The following is a 21,324-nucleotide window of genomic DNA, read 5'->3' on the forward strand; positions in this document are numbered from 1 at the left end:
GAGAGTTAATATACAACCTGTTATACCAGCCTGAGAGAGAGTTAATATACAACCTGTTATACCAGCCTGAGAGAGTTAATATACAACCTGTTATACCAGCCTGAGAGATAGTTAATATACAATGTGTTATACCAGCCTGAGAGAGAGTTAATATACAACCTGTTATACCAGCCTGAGAGAGAGTTAATATACAACATGTTATACCAGCCTGAGAGAGAGTTAATATACAACCTGTTATACCAGCCTGAGAGAGATTTAATATACAGCCTGTTATACCAACCTCTCACACACACACACACGCACGCACGCACGCACGCACGCACGCACACACACACACACACACACACACACACACACACACACACACACACACCGGTGCTGCTGTAGAAGGCCAGGCCGCTGGAGGCATGGAACTCCTCGATGAAGAACTGAGACAAAACGATTTCATCTGTCCTCAGAGAGTCGTTTCCGTTCTTCCAGTACAGCATCAGGTCAGCCTCGTTATAGGCATCTGGTGTGGAGGAGAGAGGGGGGAGAGAGAGAGAGAGACAGAGAGAGAGAGGGAAAGAGAGAGAGAGAGAGAGAGAGAGAGAGGGAAAGAGAGAGAGAGAGAGAGAGAGAGAGAGAAGGAAAGAGAGGAGATAAATGGAGAGAGAGAAGAAGAGAGGGAGGGAAAGAGTTGGTGTTTTGGAGTTGTTATATTTGGTTATGTTGGGTTTGTTATACTGTACCATTCACTCTTACTTATAAAAACAAAATTTATTAAAAAAAAAAAACACTGGACTAAAAAGTACAAATAAGATGTTTCGGTAAATGTCTTGTTTGTACTTTTTAGTCCAGTGTTGATAAAAATAAAACGCTTTTTAAATGAGAATTCAGGTTTTTTACAACCTGGACCTTATTTCCAGCTTTAAATATGATCTTTCACTCATGCTGGTAAGTCCGGTTTGATTCCAATTCACTGAAACGCTAATTTGTTTTGAACTGCGACCTGAAAATGAGGAAAACGGGCCATGTGAAATGCTTGTAATTATGTCCTGTAAGTAGCTTATTTTCCGACATGCAGCGGCTCATATCGTTATTATACATGTATATCACATAGACAATGAGAACATTTGCAATCTATCGGTTACCTTGGTTCACCCCGGCTCTGCTGTCTGTCACATATAATAGATAGCAGGCAGCTTTCGCCAGTTCCTCAGTTTGTAATCCATATGACGTTATTTCAGCTCAAATAAATACACTCGGCCATCGAATTCAAATGCATTGTCCATAATCTCGAAATCAGAGATGATCAGCGGTGTTTAGCATGCTATCCCTAGCTACACATCGACTGTTCTGAGCGCTGAACTCTGCCCTGCAGGTCCCACAGCCGGGTCATGTCAAAGGGTCGTGTCAAAGCACTTCTGGGGGACTTTCATGGCCTGTATTTGGTCTGTCGTTAGCCTAGCCTTGTGTTAATTTACAAGGTTTTTGGCAGGGGGTCTGTGATGCTATATTAACAATTCATAATATAACTTTTCCAATAGATCCTGAGATATGCCTTTTGGGCAATTTCTCAGACTCTAACCTTACACATAGTCATTCCATCAAGCTTACAGAAATCCTCCTGGTCATTTGCCAAAAAATGTATTGCAATGAAATGGAAGTCAGATCTTCTAGTGCCAATTGGAATGTGGCTCTCAGAAGTGAAGAGTTGCTTACCTTTGGAAAAGATCACCTACTCATTAAGGAATAAGATCAATCTTTTCTATAAGATCTGGCAGCCCTTTCTTAACTATATGGAGGACCTTCCATCCCATTTGATTAAATGATTATGATTTGAATGATCTCTCTACTCGCTCCACTCTAGCACTATGTAGATGATACCTCACTATATCTTTTAATGTATTTATATGTATTTTTTATTTTATTTATTTGTTTCTGGTTTGTCTTGTACTGTGAATATTTTTGTATGGTTGTGTATGTTTTATATTTTGAAAAATATATGTCTTAGAGCAAAGAATTGTGCGTATATCGACGATAGCATAACGCAAGCATTTTGCGGGGGAAACACCTGGTTTGCCATGCGGCACGCCCACAGCAGCGTAAGCGCACAGACGACGGCGCTAAAGTGGATGATATCGTGCCTGGGGGGCGCAAATTGACAATTGCGCGAGGCGGACGATGGCATAAGACGCACGGAAGATAGCATAGGACACCCGTATGGGGGCGTAAACCGGCACGCAAGCGCACAAAGCAAATAGCGGTTGTACGTGGTATTTTGGTGGTATTTTGGAGCGAGATCAGTCAGCCTACTGCACCATAGTTTATTACAGTACAACAGTTACCAGTACATGCAACGAGAATCGTCCCTCTTTTTATTTCATAGATAATAACATTGAACATTTTAATGATATATTGACTGCCGAACTGGAAATCTCCCTTTTTCTCATTTCAGAAATCTGGTCACCTTACTCTGTGTGTGTGTGTGTGTGTGTGTGTGTGTGTGTGTGTGTGTGTGTGTGTGTGTGTGTGTGTGTGTGTGTGTGTGTGTGTGTGTGTGTGTGTGTGTGTGTGTGTGTGTGTGTGTGTGTGTGTGTGTGTGCGTGCGTGCGTGTGCGCGTGCGCGCGCGTGTGTGTGTGTGTGTCTCACAGCTCTCCAGTTCCAGGGAGCAGTTCTGTGTGTCCAGAGGGAAGCTGCTGAAGTCCATCGAACAGAGAGCTGTCACTGTGATCCTGCACAAAACAACATGCTGTCAGTGTCTCTCTATTACAGCATCTCTCTGTCTCTGTCTCTCTCTCTCGCTCTCTCTCTCTCTCTCTCTCTCTGTGTCTCTCTCTCTGTCTCTCTCTCTCTCTCTAACTTATGCAACTACCAACACTGACACCACATTATTTTATCGTGTCCTGGATAGCTCTTTCTTTCTGTTGCTGGGGAAACCATGACCTCTCTCTCTCTCTCTCTCGCTCACTCACTCTTTGTCTCTCTCTATTTGTCTCTGTCTTTCTCAGGACAAACAGACTATGAAGTTGGATATCTCGTTATCCTACAGAGAGCCTACCTGCCCTGGAGTGTCTATTCACAGATTGGAATTTTAGTTCTACCAAATTTTCTCAACTGTGAGTGTTGTTGTTGTTCTTCCTCTTCTTCTGGCTACCAGCTTGTAGGTGCTGCTGCGTGGGAGATGGAAATGCAAAATAAATGAATTGAATGAAAAGAAAATAATCAAAATATTGGGGGCAATTGTTGCCCCTGGATCATGGTTTTTAGGGGCATTCTTAGATTTCTTGGGGGCATTTTTGCCCTTGCACCTGGCTAACTTCCTACACTGGTTCCGGTAGAATATTTGCCCATTGAGCTTTTCTCAATCACACTTTGAACAATCCTTAATTAAAAAGAGTGTTAAGCCTGGAACAAAGCCAACCGGCCTGAGAGAGAATCATGACCATTAAACATTACTCAGAGTTGGAAAACGGGGGTGAAAAGACCTGGGTACAAGACTGTAGGGGTGAAGAAGCTACTCATCCCATAATCCATTCCGTCATTTCCGGCCAATCAGATTAGTGAATGATGGAGCGACAGAGCGTTTCAGCCAATGGGAGAGCGCTCTGAGCGGCAGTGGGCAGGACCAGCGGTCTGAGTGGCCGCAATTAGACTATTAGTTCAATGGCTAATGTTATCGTAGATGCATTTCTGTCTGTGAGCGAACTGGGTAACAGAACAAAACGGGTGCTGGCATTAAAAGCAGCGTGACTCGTAAAAGCAATGAGTGCAGGGTACCAATCACAGACGACCCTATACAGCGAGCTCCACCAATCAAACATGTCGATATTACATTGTTGAATTGAAATGTTCTTCCGGAACCGAGGTGTCACGTGACTGTTGAGCGCTATGTACCATTAACCAAACCTTTTTGATGTAATTGTAATTGTGGCGGATGAACGTTTTCAAATTCGTCAGGGTCGAGTTCATTTCAGGTATTTTTGTGAGATCATGTTGGAAAGACGTGGGTCATATTAGAGGGTAGGAACAAACGACCTGGTTGCCAGATGCTTTTCAGAAGTGCTTAAGTGAAGAAAGCTCCCGTACACTGACAGAGTGGAAAGCCAACCAAAGAGATTATGGAAATGATGGCACGCTTCAGCTCTCATATGTGAACTTCTGCACGTCAACCGAATGGGTTTTCCCAGCAACTTGTCTGCTTTCCTATCGCTTCCTATGTAGCCTGCTGCTGGTTGCCCACCGGCATGATCACATGGTTTGCAAACGAGTCAATGGTCAATCGCCCCGGTCGCCATCTTGACGTGACGTCACCTGAAAACTAGACTCAGCTCAGGGAAATATAACATATATATAATGGACCAACGGAGCTCATTGACTTTGACACAGCAAAATGAAGCTCACTTCCGGATATTGTTTGATTTCGTTTGATTGGTTGAATGAATTAATGCTACACGGAAGTACGAGGAGAGGGGGCGGCTGCCCCTAGCGGCTGCCGGGGGAGTTTCCGAATTTGCCCTGTCTCCCTTATCGCCGTAATGCATTATGGGTAGTCAGCTACTTTGGCTAATGTAGCGGCTAACGCTACTTACTTTACATTGCAGTAAAACGGCACTGAATGACCAAATTGATTTAACTTTTAACCATTTCGAGTAACACTGTTTCCATACGGACCCCCAGCGTTGGTTAGTTGTTTATAACGTGACTATATTTATAACGTTATAACGTACTCCGGTTTCTGGGCTGAATCCAATGGTTTGAATACAGAGAAGGCTTAAGGCTTTATTTAACGGTATAGATAACGTTAAATGGTCCGCCATGTTATGGACGTTAGATGTATGGTATCTATATAGTTACGTGTGTCTACTAACATTATTAAAATATCATAAAGTAACGCTATTTTCTGATAATTTGCTCAACTATTACTTGCTACCTGATGCCTTGCGGCACATTGCTGCCTCTACCGGTCGGAAGTATTACTGTTCTTATTATCCGATGTTTGTCGTCAATTTTCCTCGAAATGGGGCTATAATTTGGAAAACGGAGCACGTTAGAGCATGAAAAATACTTGAAATTGTTTTTTCAGACCATAAACTCATTTGGAAAGTGTTTATTTAAGACATCGACCGAGAGAGAAGTTGGCTCGTTTCCCATAGAGTTGAATGGATGTTCCTGAGATTCCATTCCTTACAGCACCCCCTACTTAATAATAGTTCCAGCACGGCTGCGAAAATGTGGTGGCGCATTGTGTCAAGTGTACATATAATGGCTCGGGGAACGGTCCGGCCCCCGGTCCCTTAGGTTTCTGACAATGTGGCCCCCTGAACAATTTAGTTGAATAGCCCTGCACTATACTATACACCATACTATACACTATACACTATACTATACTATACTATAGTACGCATTTTCAAATTTAAAATAATTCCTGTTAAGGATCAACTTAGATAACTCTAATAGAGAACCTGTCGAGGGCGTGGGTTTCTGCCTCTTGTTCAGGTAATATGTCCCACAATACTCAATACAATACTTTTGTAACAGTGTTTTATATCCTTTCTCCTGTCGGTGGTCATACATTGTGGGATCTGGACGTCAGGTCCAGATGTGTGTATAGCTACCGGACACTGTAGAGGATGTTTCCATCGGGGTAGACCCGCAGCATGATGTTCTCCATGGTGGTGTCGTGGATGAAGGACCTCTTGGAGTGGACGAAGAACACGTCAGGAACCCAGATCTTCTTGACCAGCCGCGCATCAAATGTCCGGCTCTGGTTGTTCCGCGACGGGAACGCCAGCCGCTCGTCCTTCCAGTAGTGACGCAGGTACAGAGTCATGGTGAAGTCCTGCATGCACACACACACACACACACACACACACACACACACACACACACACACACACACACACACACACACACACACACACACACACACACGCGCAGGAAAGACTGTTAGTGACATCAATTAGCGTTCACCATTCTGCCTGCACCATGGGGGGTCACTTTGATTTTGGGGATTGTAAGCTGACATTGTTTTGTTTTTTTCAATAATATTTTTATTCAGTTTTAATTTTTACAAGACAAGACAACGACAAAGACAAAAAACAAAAACAAAAAGACAGGGCAGCTCAAACACTTCACAGGTTAGCAAAGACATAGATGTGGACAACAGTAAAGAAAAGGATGGACAAATGAATGAGAATACAATAAAATAAATAAAATAAAATTAGATGTACAAGGCAAAAGGCAATACTTAGGTGGCAATATCACTTCGGTTGAGGTATCCAATAGTCAGTGTCTCTGCTAGGTTAGGGTCAATATATTTCAGGTAGGGCTCCCACACTTTATAAAAGACATCGGATGTTGAGTGCAGCATACATGTCATGAACTCCAGAGGCATAAGCTGCATAATTATCTGGTGCCAGTTCCTCTTTGTTGGAGGTTTGTCTTTAATCCAAAATAAAAGAATATTTTTTCTAGCAGCAAAAGTTAATAAATTAAATAGCCGTTTGTGATGTTTATAAACGAGTTTCTTATGGGGAAGACCAAGAATAAGGCTGACAGGGTCTGGGTCCAACTCCACACCAAAGATGACACTCAACTGCTGCACTATGTCTGACCAGTATCGTTCTATCTTAGGACATGACCATATGCAGTGAGTGTAATCTCCCACCTCTATCTTACACTTAAGGCAGAGAGGAGACAGGCTAGCATTCATTTTATGATGAAGGCTGGGTGATATTTGCAATCTATGTATAATTCTTAGCTGCATCGACCACAGTCTGTTGCACACAGAAATTCTTTTGGCATTATCAAATATATCACACCAGTCCTCGTCATCAATCTCCAGCTCAAGGTCCCTCTCCCATGTCTGCTTGGTGGCCAGAGTGTTCAGAGTAGAGGTAGACCTTAATAAGCTATAAAGAAAACCAATAAAACCTTTAACTTGGGCCAAGTGACAGTACCCTTTCGACCTCAGAGATTTCTATATTTGTTGTTAATGTTGTACGCCAGAGTATCATTAATTGCTCATTGGTCCCTTCGTATTTTAAACAGGCTGTAGTCCAGCCTATTCTTAAAACATGTAACCTGGACCCATCTCTACCTCTGCCTATTTCAAAGCTGCCTTTTATTTCAAAGATTTTAGAAACAGTTGTTGCCATCAAGCTCACTGTTGTCTTGAATAACCACAACAGCTCTAATGTCTCTAATGACATCATGATGGCCTCTGACGCTGGCAAATGCTCTGTGCTGGTGCTGCTGGATCTCAGTGCAGCTTTTGATACTGTGGACCACAGCATCTTGATAGACAGGCTCAGAGAGTGGGTGGGCCTCTCAGGGAGCACCTTAGAGTGGTTTTCCCTCTTATCTCTCAGGAGTTTCTCTGTGGCTGTGGGCCCTCATATGTCTGAGTCCGTTCCCTTATCCTGTGGGGTGCCCCAGGGTTCGATTATGGGTCCAATTCTGTTTGCTATGTACATGCTTCCTCTAGGACTCATTATCAGCTAATTTAAGCGTATTTCATACCACTGCCATGTGGATATTCAGTTGTATTTTTCTTTTAATCCTGACAGGACCGATTATTTCAATGTATTGCATGATTCTTTGTCTACAATTAAGGAGTGGGTGGCCAGTAACTTTCTTCAGCTAAATGCTGAAAGACAAAACAGAAGTTCTGATTGTTGCTGCTGATAACATTGCTGCTAAGGTGGCTGGCAGTATTGGGTCCCTTAACACAAATGTGCGCTCCAACATGAGAAATCTTGGTGTTAATTTTGATCAGGCTATGCACCTTGACAAACACATCAAGTCCTTGTCCCGTACATGTTTTTTCCATCTTAGAAACATTGAAAAACTCATCTGTTGCATCTCATTCTGAGTTGGAAATGATTATACATGCCTTTGTTTCATCACCTGGACTATTGTAATTCTCTTTTTACTTGTCTCAGCAAATCATCTCTGGACCGCCTCCAACTGGTCCAGAATGCTGCTGCCAGGTCACTTCAGAACATGTCATATTACTCCTATCCTGGCCTCCTTGCACTGGCTTCCTGTTAACTTCAAGATCCAGTTCAAGGTTCATGTGATTAGCCTACATATAGAGTCCTGCATGGTCAGGCACCTGCAAGTGTTATCTGCTCCACTCACATGTTCCCAGCAGGTCAGTGAGGTCTGCTGACCAGCAGGGCCTATTGGTTGTCCCCCGCACCAGGCTCAAAACCAAAGGTGACCGAGCCTTAAGAGTCTGTAGCACCTAGATTGTGGAGAGAGCTGCAGCCTCTGTAGACATTTTTAAAAAGCAGCTAAAAGACTTCAGTTTAGACAGGCGTTTGTCTAGCCTTTTTGAGGTGACTGAAATTTCTGTAACTCTAACTGTAGTCATCTTTTTTTATTTGCTGTTATCGCTTGGGCCGAGGGCCAATATGTCATTCGCTCTTTCGCAACCTCAACCTCCTGGAAATTGAACATTACCTTGCTTAGCAGTAAATGGACAAACCACATAAAACATAATGTAAGACCTTTTCTAACCAAGCATTTTGAAATGATCAGTAAATATTATGACTTTTATTGGACGTCTTATTACATACAAAGTCAATGCAAACGTGCGAGTAGATGCCGTTTCACACACGGGCGTCGTGAATGAGGTAAATACTTCAAACGTTTGCGGTGCGAATGGCACCATTTTCGCCTCATTGCCCGTTCACGCAAGTTGGAATTTTTCAACAAGCTTTTTTCGCCTTGGTGTGAACACACTGTTAGACTACGTAAAACTGCCAGAATTTGTAAATGTGTAAAAGTGTAGACTGTGATATCAAAGTTGAAGTGCAGTACCATGTTGACCTCTGAGATGCTGTCGATGCTCTCCACCTGCACATCGATCCCTACAGGGATGGCCGCGCCTGAAACCAGGAGCAGAAGAAGAACCTCATTAGAGTTCGGTCACACAAGTTTACTCTTTTGTCAACACAAGTTTTCTTCTAGACATTCTTCAAGTATAACAAAATTTGTTATTGTGTATTGAAGTGAAATTCTTTATTGCCAATAGTTTTTACTTGACTGATCCATCATCCCAGTCCCTCGAAACAGAAATATTTCACCGTGCAAATTTGCAATGGCCCACAAAAAGAACGAGTGAGAATGAATGCAGTCTTTTTTTTCTTTTCTTTTAGATTTTTTCTTCTGAATGGAGAGTCTGTTTCTTCAACTTGCTGCTCAGTTCAGCTAAAGCCGGTGTTCTGCTGAAACCGGTTCAGTTGAGGCAACTAAAACAACATTGGTTAAAGTTAGTTTGATTATAGTTAAAGCTTTACAGTTAGGGAATTACTTTGATGGTGTTTTATTTCGTGTATTGAAGTCGATTCAAAGCATGAACCAAAAACACCCGCAATCCATTTTGACACGTAGCATCTCCCAGGGCCTTGTGTCTTTAAGGCTCGTTCGTATCAACGACCCCTCTGTTCTGATTGGCTGATTCAAGAGTGAAACGTGAGACACTGCAGCCCGGCGGCTACAGGGAGGGAAAACTCTCCAGTTATAATAAACAATGACAACCGCTCAACTGCTTTGAAGAAAGGATTATTATTTTTTAGATGCATGCACACACACACACACACAGCACACAGACACCCACACACACACACACTAGGGCTGCACGATATGAGGAAAAGCTGCGATGTGCGATAACACTGTTCAATATTGCGATGACGATATGACCTGCGATAAATAAAAAAATGCTATAAACAAAAATATTAATGGGTAGGGGTGCTCCGATCCGGCTAAGCCACAATCCGATCCGATTCCGATTCCTGGGGTCACGATCCGATTCCAGAATCGATTCTCGATTCCAACGATTCTCGATTCCAGAATCTAGAATCGATTCTCAATTATGTAGTTTTATATTGCAATAACACACAAAGGTAAATCTAAGACAAAAAATGACAAATGTATTAATGCTGAACTTCAAATTCACCTTCTGAAGTATTACAGTGAGGGCAAATTCATTTTGCAATATGAGTGTGTTAATTTAAGCATACGTATCACAGGGGCGTATCTACGGGTGGGCCTGGGTAGGCACACGCCCACCCACTTCTTGCCCTGGCCCACCCAAAAAAAAAAAAAAAAAAAAAAAAAAATAATTTGTTGTTTTCTAGAGGCAAACTTGCTGCTGCATTGCTAGCCAATGGTTTTGTTACTTTTGTAAAAACGCAGGGCACATCATCTCCAGAGTCTAATGCATGACAACTTTATGACATCTAGGAATTTTGTTCTCTCTGTGGATAAATAAACCAGAGGCGTCTTGTTCAAACTTGAAGCAGCCTCAGTGTTGTTATTTTTTAAACTCACAGCAGTATATGGATCAGTGGTTCTAATTTCTGTATAAAGTAACAGTATACACACAAGTATAAGCATTCATGTATGCAACATTTGGCACCTATATGTAACCTTTTAAGGTTGAGATAATTGTATTATCATTATATGGTCCAAATATTTCAGTAAAGCACTTGAAACACTTGAAATATTCTTGCTTGGGTGGTATCATTCTACTTGAAATGATGGTCAAATGCATTATTTTTAGTAAAATAACACGTCAAATTTGGCCGAAGGCCGGGCATCTGCGCCCCTTCCTATCCAGGCCCACCCAATTTGATCCAGGCCCACCTATAATTCAATTTCTGCATACGCCCCTGACGTATCAGCAAGTGGCACGGGATTCTCAAAGCCTGTGTTGAGGGTCATACGAACAAAAATGCACTCTTGAAGCTAAAAAAAAATCCAAAACCAACAAGTTAATTATTTACATTTTTACTTCAATGTAGAACAGTCATTTCTTACACATGAGATTACTTTTAGCCTTTTAGTCATAACGATTATTGAAAGATATTCCATATTCCAGACTGAAATGTTATAACAGAAGTGGAGTATTGGCCAGAATGACATGAACATTTGGACACTTATTCAGCGGGTATCTTGTATGTTGCGTTCACGTGCACTGTAAAAAAAATTTTTTTATTGCGATAACACGTGACTTTTGCGATGTGTTTATCGCGCATTTTCATATCGCGATGACGATGAAAATACGATTAATCGTGCAGCCCTAACACACACACACACACACACACACACACACACACGCACGCACACAGAACAGAAATAGCCAAACAGCACCGCAAATCCTAATTATAATCAGTGTTTCTCACTGGCCGCTTCCTTCACTGGACACCGCAGGCAATCATGGTGTGAGGAGCCGGAGCCCCGGGGAGGTCTGAGGACGTTTTCGCCGTTGTGTTCCAGAAATCTGCCCCGCCTCATTTGAGGCTTCGCCTCGCTGTTGTGGCCTGTAGGCAAAGAGGTTCACTTCCTGCCAGAACCACAAGCATGGTTGTGTGACACGTGTAAACATTTCCATCTATCACTGAAGCATACAATATAATGCCAGGAGGGACTGACTGACAGCCTGCCTGTAGGCTACTGCGAAATCAGTAGTTTAAGCCTTCACCTTTCCACACACACACACACACACACACACACACACACACACACACACACACACACACACACACTCACACTCACAGCCTACTGGGTCTGTCTACGTTTCTGCCATCAAGTGAATTTTGTCTGGACGAGATTTCGAGGGTTGAATTTCTGGTTTCAAGCTGAAAGATGACAAAATAATGATTTGCTTGAAAATGTAATGTAATGTAAAATCTGTGTCCCTGTCCCTGTGTGTGTGTGTGTGTGTGTGTGTGTGTGTGTGTGTGTGTGTATAAAGTGTGTTAATTCCCTGTGAATGTTAGCAGCTCACTAACCACTTTATTTAATGAAGTTGATGTGACAGGCAGCCTGTAAAGCCCTTGCCGTGGCCCAGCTTTCCCTCTAAAACCGCCGACTGTGCAGCCACAACATCCAGCGTCGCCGGGACAACGCTTTCTGGCGGTGGGAAAAAACCCTGCAACTTAAGGTCACTCACACACTGTCTCATAGGGCCTGTCTGATTCTCAAGTGAACGAGCAATATAGAGGTGGCATTTCTAGGTAAGAAGTTGTAATTAGGCTGTCTGAAACCAGTTTTATACATAAGTTCACTGAATTTGCAACCTTGGTACCTGGTTATGGATAACTTTCGAGGAACCATACATGGTACGTTTGTTTTGTTAGGATATCCCATGATACATTGCGACCCTTACAATCGACGAAGAAGAACGAAGCGAGCCCAAGCGAGCCCCTAATGGCGACGCCCACAAAGCCGACCGCATCAGAAAAAAGTGAAACAACGTTGGCTAAATAACAAACATCTGTCACTTTCTTTTCATTTTGATTCTAGAATAGTCAATAACATCAACCTTTACTTCAGTACAGTCAGATGTTTGTACAGTGTCAGGAAAGTCACTTTTGAACAATAGTAGGAAGCATCTTACCTGACTCTGTTCTGGACAGCAGCCGGCTAGTTAGGTTGCTTGCTAATGTTAACGTTAGTTTAGAAAACCTGCTCTGCCCGCCCTAAAGCAGGATGTACAGCCAGGAGGATAGCAGCAGGGCAGACCTTCAAGTGTAAGTGGAGTTTGTATTAACTGTGCTTTATTAAATGACAAGCTTATCAATCAGCAATCATTGCTTAACTAACGTTACCAATTTGTTTGTCAAATGCAACGTTCCAAGGTAGCTTGGTTTCATGCTTTTAATTTGAAGGCCGAAACGGGAAATGGTTTGAGTAGATTGAATTGACACTGGTCTGTCAATTCTATAATTTCACACGTACCATTTCCCCTTCTCGCCTTCAAATTAAAAGTGTAAAAACAATGAAACGTTCGCCTGTGAAGCCTCGACCTGTTTGGATTATAGTTAGAGAAAACAGCCATCAGCCATGCAGTTTTATACTAATGTATTGCCAAATGCTTTGGGAAACAACTTCATCAAGCTTGGTCAGAAAAGGTCTGTCTATTCAATGGAAACAGCACCAGTGCGACCTGTCGCGTGCGATGCTACCTTCAAGAATGATGACGTCTGAAACAAGTTATCTTTTAATCATTTATATTAAAATGAGATACCGAATTAAACAATCATCTAGTTAGGTAACTAGATGATATTAAGCTTCCTTGCATTACAGACACAACCATAGACTCTCACTCTTTAGCTCTCTATCCTTTTCGCACCCGTGTACGGTCTATGGTTTACAGTCAAGGCCTTTAACATCGGGCAGACAGAGAAGTCCAGGAAGTCAAGTTCAGTGTCAAGAAAACACTCCTTGTTTTTCTTTTTCTTTTTCTTAAAGCAATAAGCCCCGCGAGGCCGTGGTTGACACTGATTTTAGAACAGCTAACAGCTAACAAGATGTTTGTTTTGGTTGACACTGATTTTAGAACAGCTAACAGCTAACAAGATGTTTGTTTTGGTTGACACTGATTTTAGAACAGCTAACAGCTAACAAGATGTTTGTTTTGGTTGACACTGATTTTAGATCAGCTAACAGCTAACAAGATGTTTGTTTTGGTTGACACTGATTTTAGAACAGCTAACAAGATGTTTGTTTGGTTGACACTGATTTTAGAACAGCTAACAAGATGTTTGTTTGGTTGACACTGATTTTAGAACAGCTAACAGCTAACAAGATGTTTGTTTTGGTTGACACTGATTTTAGAACAGCTAACAAGATGTTTGTTTTGGTTGACACTGATTTTAGAACAGCTAACAGCTAACAAGATGTTTGTTTTGGTTGACACTGATTTTAGAACAGCTAACAAGATGTTTGTTTTGGTTGACACTGATTTTAGAACAGCTAACAAGATGTTTGTTTGGTTGACACTGATTTTAGAACAGCTAACAGCTAACAATGTTTGTTTTGGTTGACACTGATTTTAGAACAGCTAACAGCTAACAAGATGTTTGTTTTTGTTGACACTGATTTTAGAACAGCTAACAGCTAACAAGATGTTTGTTTTGGTTGACACTGATTTTAGAACAGCTAACAAGATGTTTGTTTTGGTTGACACTGATTTTAGAACAGCTAACAGCTAACAACATGTTTGTTTTGGTTGACACTGATTTTAGATCAGCTAACAGCTAACAAGATTTTTGTTTTGGTTGACACTGATTTTAGAACAGCTAACAGCTAAAAGTTGTTTGTTTTGGTTGACACTGATTTTAGAACAGCTAACAGCTAACAAGATGTTTGTTTTTGTTGACACTGATTTTAGAACAGCTAACAGCTAACAAGATGTTTGTTTTGGTTGACACTGATTTTAGAACAGCTAACAAGATGGTTGTTTTGGTTGACACTGATTTTAGAACAGCTAACAGCTAACAAGATGTTTGTTTTGGTTGACACTGATTTTAGAACAGCTAACAGCTAAAAGTTGTTTGTTTTGGTTGACACTGATTTTAGAACAGCTAACAGCTAACAAGATGTTTGTTTTTGTTGACACTGATTTTAGAACAGCTAACAGCTAACAAGATGGTTGTTTTGGTTGACACTGATTTTAGAACAGCTAACAGCTAACAAGATGTTTGTTTTGGTTGACACTGATTTTAGATCAGCTAACAAGATGTTTGTTTTGGTTGACACTGATTTTAGATCAGCTAACAGCTAACAAGATGTTTGTTTTGGTTGACACTGATTTTAGAACAGCTAACAGCTAAATGTTGTTTGTTTTGGTTGACACTGATTTTAGAACAGCTAACAGCTAACAAGATGTTTGTTTTGGTTGACACTGATTTTAGAACAGCTAGCAGCTAACAATGTTTTGTTTTGGTTGACACTGATTTTAGAACAGCTAACAGCTAACAATGTTTTGTTTTGGTTGACACTGATTTTAGAACAGCTAACAGCTAACAAGATGTTTGTTTTGGTTGACACTGATTTTAGAACAGCTAACAGCTAACAAGATGTTTGTTTTGGTTGACACTGAGTTTAGAACAGCTAACAGCTAACAAGATGTTTGTTTTGGTTGACACTGATTTTAGAACAGCTAACAGCTAACAAGATGTTTGTTTTGGTTGACACTGATTTTAGAACAGCTAACAGCTAACAAGATGTTTGTTTTTGTTGACACTGATTTTAGAACAGCTAACAGCTAACAAGATGTTTGTTTTGGTTGACACTGATTTTAGAACAGCTAACAAGATGTTTGTTTTGGTTGACACTGATTTTAGATCAGCTAACAAGATGTTTGTTTTGGTTGACACTGATTTTAGAACAGCTAACAGCTAAAAGTTGTTTGTTTTGGTTGACACTGATTTTAGAACAGCTAACAGCTAAAAGTTGTTTGTTTTGGTTGACACTGATTTTAGAACAGCTAACAGCTAAATGTTGTTTGTTTTGGTTGACACTGAAGTTGACATCAACATTTTTACAACAGCTTTGAACACAGCTCAACCAAATCATAATCACGGACCGGAACTATCCTTTTAATAAATGATATTATGAGACAGTAAAAATGCATCCCACCCATTTTCTCCCCAATTGTACTTTTAGTGTCTCACGGTCATTGCTCCACCCCCTCTGCCAGGACGTAGCGCGTGGGAGGATCACGTTATTCCCCCCAGTTCCCCTTACTCCGCGCAGGTGCCCCCCGACTGACCAGAAGAGGCACCAGTGCAGCGACCAGGACACATCCCCTTAATCCGGCTTCCCACCCGCAGACACGGCCAATTATGCCTGGAGGTAACATTGGGGCTCGAACCTGTGACCCTCATGTTGGTAAGCAGGGAATCGTACCCACTACCCAGACACCCAGTGCCGCTTCAAGGTTGTTTTCTTCTAGAATAGATGACACTGGGCGTGAAAGGGAGTCTATTGTAACATCTGGCTAGATTTAAACTAGCCTTTTGGCTAATTCTGGCATACAGCAATGTTCAGCATTATCCCTGTCAAAAAAACAGCTTTATGGGATGAAACCTCCAGTTGTCCCTGAACAGAACAGGCATCATTGAGGCAGTCAGAAGGTCACAGGCCGGCCTCTCGGTCCCCTCTGCCACGTTCTCTAACGTCACGGCCCAGAGGAGAAGTTAGAGGTGAGCAGGGATCAGCGTCCCCTCTGTCACGTTCTCTAACGTCTCGGCCCAGAGGAGAAGTGAGAGCGGTCTCTAACGTCACGGCCCAGAGAAGAAGTTAGAGGTGAGCAGGAATCAACGTCCCCTCTGCCACGTTCTCTAACGTCTCGGCCCAGAGGAGAAGTGAGAGCGGTCTCTAACGTCACGGCCCAGAGGAGAAGTTAGAGGTAAGCAGGGATCAGCGTCCCCTCTGTCACGTTCTCTAACGTCTCGGCCCAGAGGAGAAGTGAGAGCGGTCTCTAACGTCACGGCCCAGAGGAGAAGTTAGAGGTAAGCAGGGATCAGCGTCCCCTCTGCCACGTTCTCTAACGTCACGGCCCAGAGAAGAAGTTAGAGGTGAGCAGGAATCAGCGTCCCCTCTGCCACATTCTCTAACGTCACGGCTCAGAGGAGGAGTGAGAGCGGTCTCTAACGTCACGGCTCAGAGGGGGAGTGAGAGCGGTCTCTAACGTCACGGCCCAGAGGAGGAGTGAGAGCGGTCTCTAACGTCACGGCCCAGAGGAGGAGTGAGAGCGGTCTCTAACGTCACGGCCCAGAGGAGGAGTGAGAGCGGTCTCTAACGTCACGGCCCAGAGGAGGAGTGAGAGCGGTCTCTAACGTCACGGCCCAGAGGAGGAGTGAGAGCGGTCTCTAACGTCACGGCCCAGAGGAGGAGTGAGAGGTGAGCAGGGATCAGTGGGAGGACGAGAGAGTCTCCACATGGTCTTTTGTGGCTGGTGTTCGTCATCCTCCTACACAATCTATACTGACTCACTCAACTCAGCCAGCTTAACGCCACATGGCATCGCTCTAAACCCTGTACTGTAGTCAAGACCCACAGCCTCTCTCTACTCACAGTTCAACTTTCATGTTTTTGTTGTCAAATATCTTTAAAATAAGATGAAACAGTATTGATCCCTCTGGGAAATTAAGTTAAGAGGATTTAACAAGGAGAAAGGAAAAGTAATATATTAACACACATATAAATGAAAATGGACGGTAAAACAGGAGAAATAAGAACTTCATTTATCATCCATAGAAAAGAAAATGGGGAATAAAAGCAGTAGAAATGACAATAATCAGTGTTTTTTTGTGAATATTTGCCATTGACACTTTCAGCACTTGGGTAGACTGGTTCGAGCCCCCGTGTTGCCTCCAGCTTAGTCGGGCGTCCATATAGGCACAATTGGCCATGTCTGATTAACGGTATGTTTCCTGCTCACTACCACTGACGGTGAAACACCTCGCTGTCAGGTGAAAAGAAGTGGCTCACGACTGCACATGTATCGCAGGAAACATGTGCTAGTCTACGGCTCTCCCCAGATCAGCAGAGGGGGTGGAGCAACGAGCGGGACAGCAGGGGGAATTGGCCAAGTACAATTGGGGAGAAAGACTTTTGACTTTGTGTTGCCAAAGTTACTCAGTAATAATTCACATGGAGTTTTATTTTGTCAGAGAGGCCGTTGTCATATGTTTGTCAGATGTCATCAGTTGTTGCACAGACTTTTACGTACAGATTGCACAGGTAAGGAGCGACCCATCGCGACACATCACACCTGTCGACTACAGCCACAAAAAACAAACCCACCACTTTCATTTGTTTTCATGCTCCCAAAATGGTTTTAATGAGAGGAAAGAATGTTCCAGTCAAACAGAGCAGGTTTACCTCCTGTACCTGCACACAGGTATCAGACAGCAGGGTTACCTCCTGTACCTGCACACAGGTATCAGACAGCAGGGTTATCTCCTGTACCTGCACACAGGTATCAGACAGCAGGGTTATCTCCTGTACCTGCACACAGGTATCAGACAGCAGGGTTACCTCCTGTACCTGCACACAGGTATCAGACAGGGTTACCTCCTGTACCTGCACACAGGTATCAGACAGCAGGGTTACCTCCTGTACCTGCACACAGGTATCAGACAGGGTTACCTCCTGTACCTGCACACAGGTATCAGACAGCAGGGTTACCTCCTGTAACTGCACACAGGTATCAGACAGGGTTACCTCCTGTACCTGCACACAGGTATCAGACAGCAGGGTTACCTCCTGTACCTGCACACAGGTATCAGACAGCAGGGTTACCTCCTGTACCTGCACACAGGTATCAGACAGCAGGGTTACCTCCTGTACCTGCACACAGGTATCAGACAGCAGGGTTACCTCCTGTACCTGCACACAGGTATCAGACAGGGTTACCTCCTGTACCTGCACACAGGTATCACACAGCAGAGTTACATCCTGTACCTGCACACAGGTATCAGACAGCAGGGTTACCTCCTGTACCTGCACACAGGTATCAGACAGCAGGGTTACCTCCTGTACCTGCACACAGGTATCACACAGCAGAGTTACATCCTGTACCTGCACACAGGTATCAGACAGCAGGGTTACCTCCTGTACCTGCACACAGGTATCAGACAGCAGGGTTACCTCCTGTACCTGCACACAGGTATCACACAGCAGAGTTACATCCTGTACCTGCACACAGGTATCAGACAGCAGGGTTACCTCCTGTACCTGCACACAGGTATCAGACAGCAGGGTTACATCCTGTACCTGCACACATGCAGGTATCAGACAGCAGGGTTACCTCCTGTACCTGCACACAGGTATCACACAGCAGAGTTACATCCTGTACCTGCACACAGGTATCAGACAGCAGGGTTACCTCCTGTACCTGCACACAGGTATCAGACAGCAGGGTTACCTCCTGTACCTGCACACAGGTATCACACAGCAGAGTTACATCCTGTACCTGCACACAGGTATCAGACAGCAGGGTTATCTCCTGTACCTGCACACAGGTATCAGACAGCAGTGTTACCTCCTGTACCTGCACACAGGTATCAGACAGCAGGGTTACCTCCTGTACCTGCACACAGGTATCAGACAGCAGGGTTACCTCCTGTACCTGCACACAGGTATCAGACAGCAGGGTTACCTCCTGTACCTGCACACAGGTATCAGACAGCAGGGTCACCTCCTGTACCTGCACACAGGTATCAGACAGCAGGGTTACCTCCTGTACCTGCACACAGGTATCAGACAGCAGGGTTACCTCCTGTACCTGCACACAGGTATCAGACAGCAGGGTTACCTCCTGTACCTGCACACAGGTATCAGACAGCAGGGTTACCTCCTGTACCTGCACACAGGTATCAGACAGCAGGGTTACCTCCTGTACCTGCACACAGGTATCAGACAGCAGGGTTACCTCCTGTACCTGCACACAGGTATCAGACAGCAGGGTTACCTCCTGTACCTGCACACAGGTATCAGACAGGGTTACCTCCTGTACCTGCACACAGGTATCAGACAGCAGGGTCACCTCCTGTACCTGCACACAGGTATCAGACAGCAGGGTTACCTCCTGTACCTGCACACAGGTATCAGACAGCAGGGTTACCTCCTGTACCTGCACACAGGTATCAGACAGCAGGGTCACCTCCTGTACCTGCACACAGGTATCAGACAGCAGGGTTACCTCCTGTACCTGCACACAGGTATCAGACAGCAGGGTCACCTCCTGTACCTGCACACAGGTATCAGACAGCAGGGTTACATCCTGTACCTGCACACAGGTATCAGACAGCAGGGTCACCTCCTGTACCTGCACACAGGTATCAGACAGCAGGGTTACCTCCTGTACCTGCACACAGGTATCAGACAGCAGGGTCACCTCCTGTACCTGCACACAGGTATCAGACAGCAGGGTTACATCCTGTACCTGCACACAGGTATCAGACAGCAGGGTTACCTCCTGTACCTGCACACAGGTATCAGACAGCAGGGTCACCTCCTGTACCTGCACACAGGTATCAGACAGCAGGGTCACCTCCTGTACCTGCACACAGGTATCAGACAGCAGGGTTATCTCCTGTACCTGCACACAGGTATCAGACAGCAGGGTTACCTCCTGTACCTGCACACAGGTATCAGACAGCAGGGTCACCTCCTGTACCTGCACACAGGTATCAGACAGCAGGGTCACCTCCTGTACCTGCACACAGGTATCAGACAGCAGGGTTACCTCCTGTACCTGCACACAGGTATCAGACAGCAGGGTTACCTCCTGTACCTGCACACAGGTATCAGACAGCAGGGTTACCTCCTGTACCTGCACACAGGTATCAGACAGCAGGGTTACCTCCTGTACCTGCACACAGGTATCAGACAGCAGGGTTACCTCCTGTACCTGCACACAGGTATCAGACAGCAGGGTCACCTCCTGTACCTGCACACAGGTATCAGACAGCAGGGTCACCTCCTGTACCTGCACACAGGTATCAGACAGCAGGGTTACCTCCTGTACCTGCACACAGGTATCAGACAGCAGGGTTACCTCCTGTACCTGCACACAGGTATCAGACAGCAGGGTCACCTCCTGTACCTGCACACAGGTATCAGACAGCAGGGTCACCTCCTGTACCTGCACACAGGTATCAGACAGCAGGGTCACCTCCTGTACCTGCACACAGGTATCAGACAGGGTTACCTCCTGTACCTGCACACAGGTATCAGACAGCAGGGTTACCTCCTGTACCTGCACACAGGTATCAGACAGCAGGGTTACCTCCTGTACCTGCACACAGGTATCAGAGAGCAGGGTCACCTCCTGTACCTGCACACAGCAGTGGCGCTTGGCACTAAACCCACACCCTGCTAGTCAATTAATTACAAGCACGCTCTGATTAGGTGCCATGTCAGGTTATGATTAGGTGCCATGTCAGGTTATGATTAGGTGCCATGTCAGGTTATGATTAGGTGCCATGTCAGGGTGACACCTTAATTCGGAGGGATGGAAACATAGACTTTATAGCAAAGTTTATGGCCCTTTATAGGCATTTATAGCCATTTATAGATGCACCAATCTGGATTTTGCCCCCACCACAGTACTAAGAGTGCCCTTATTAAGGCCCCAAATGATATCCACTTAAACACTGAGTCCAATAAAAAAGCAGTCATTGTATGACTAGACCTTGTGCTGCTTTTGATAGCGTACTCCAGACCATAATACTGTTAGTCAGGATGGAACATTGGATTTGACTATCTGGCACTGTCCTTCAAGTCCTATTTACAGGACAGCAGTGACTTTGTTTCCATTGGCAACTTCCAATCAGGGCGAACTCATATATCTGGGGTGCCGCAAAGGTTCAGTCCTTGGCCCACACTCTTGTTTAGCCTATACATGCTCCCACAAAAACAAACCATCCACCACTTTGTTTTTATGCTCCCCAAATTGTTTTAATGAGAGGAAAGAATGTCCCAGTCAAACAAACAAACAATATCGCCTTTACCATAACTATGTGTGGATG

At 44.1% G+C, this 21,324-nt stretch overlaps 1 protein-coding gene across 1 annotated transcript in view; it reads right to left on the reverse strand.

Annotated features, from left to right (window-relative positions):
• LOC310791907 (gamma-aminobutyric acid receptor subunit rho-3) overlaps positions 1 to 8,856 on the reverse strand; it is a gene marked incomplete at both ends in the record, with an annotated part of 16,819 nt that extends 7,963 nt beyond the window's left edge. Inside the window, 4 exons of the mRNA XM_083653588.1 lie at positions 374 to 511; positions 2,636 to 2,718; positions 5,602 to 5,760; positions 8,813 to 8,856. Coding sequence (XP_083509714.1) covers positions 374 to 511; positions 2,636 to 2,718; positions 5,602 to 5,760; positions 8,813 to 8,856 — 424 coding nt within the window. The remainder of the gene's footprint in view (positions 1 to 373; positions 512 to 2,635; positions 2,719 to 5,601; positions 5,761 to 8,812) is intronic.
• Positions 8,857 to 21,324: the final 12,468 nt, after the last annotated feature.

Source organism: Poromitra crassiceps (assembly GCF_964638095.1).
Source record: "Poromitra crassiceps genome assembly, chromosome: 2".
In the NCBI taxonomy this organism is placed as follows: Eukaryota; Metazoa; Chordata; class Actinopteri; order Beryciformes; family Melamphaidae; genus Poromitra; species Poromitra crassiceps.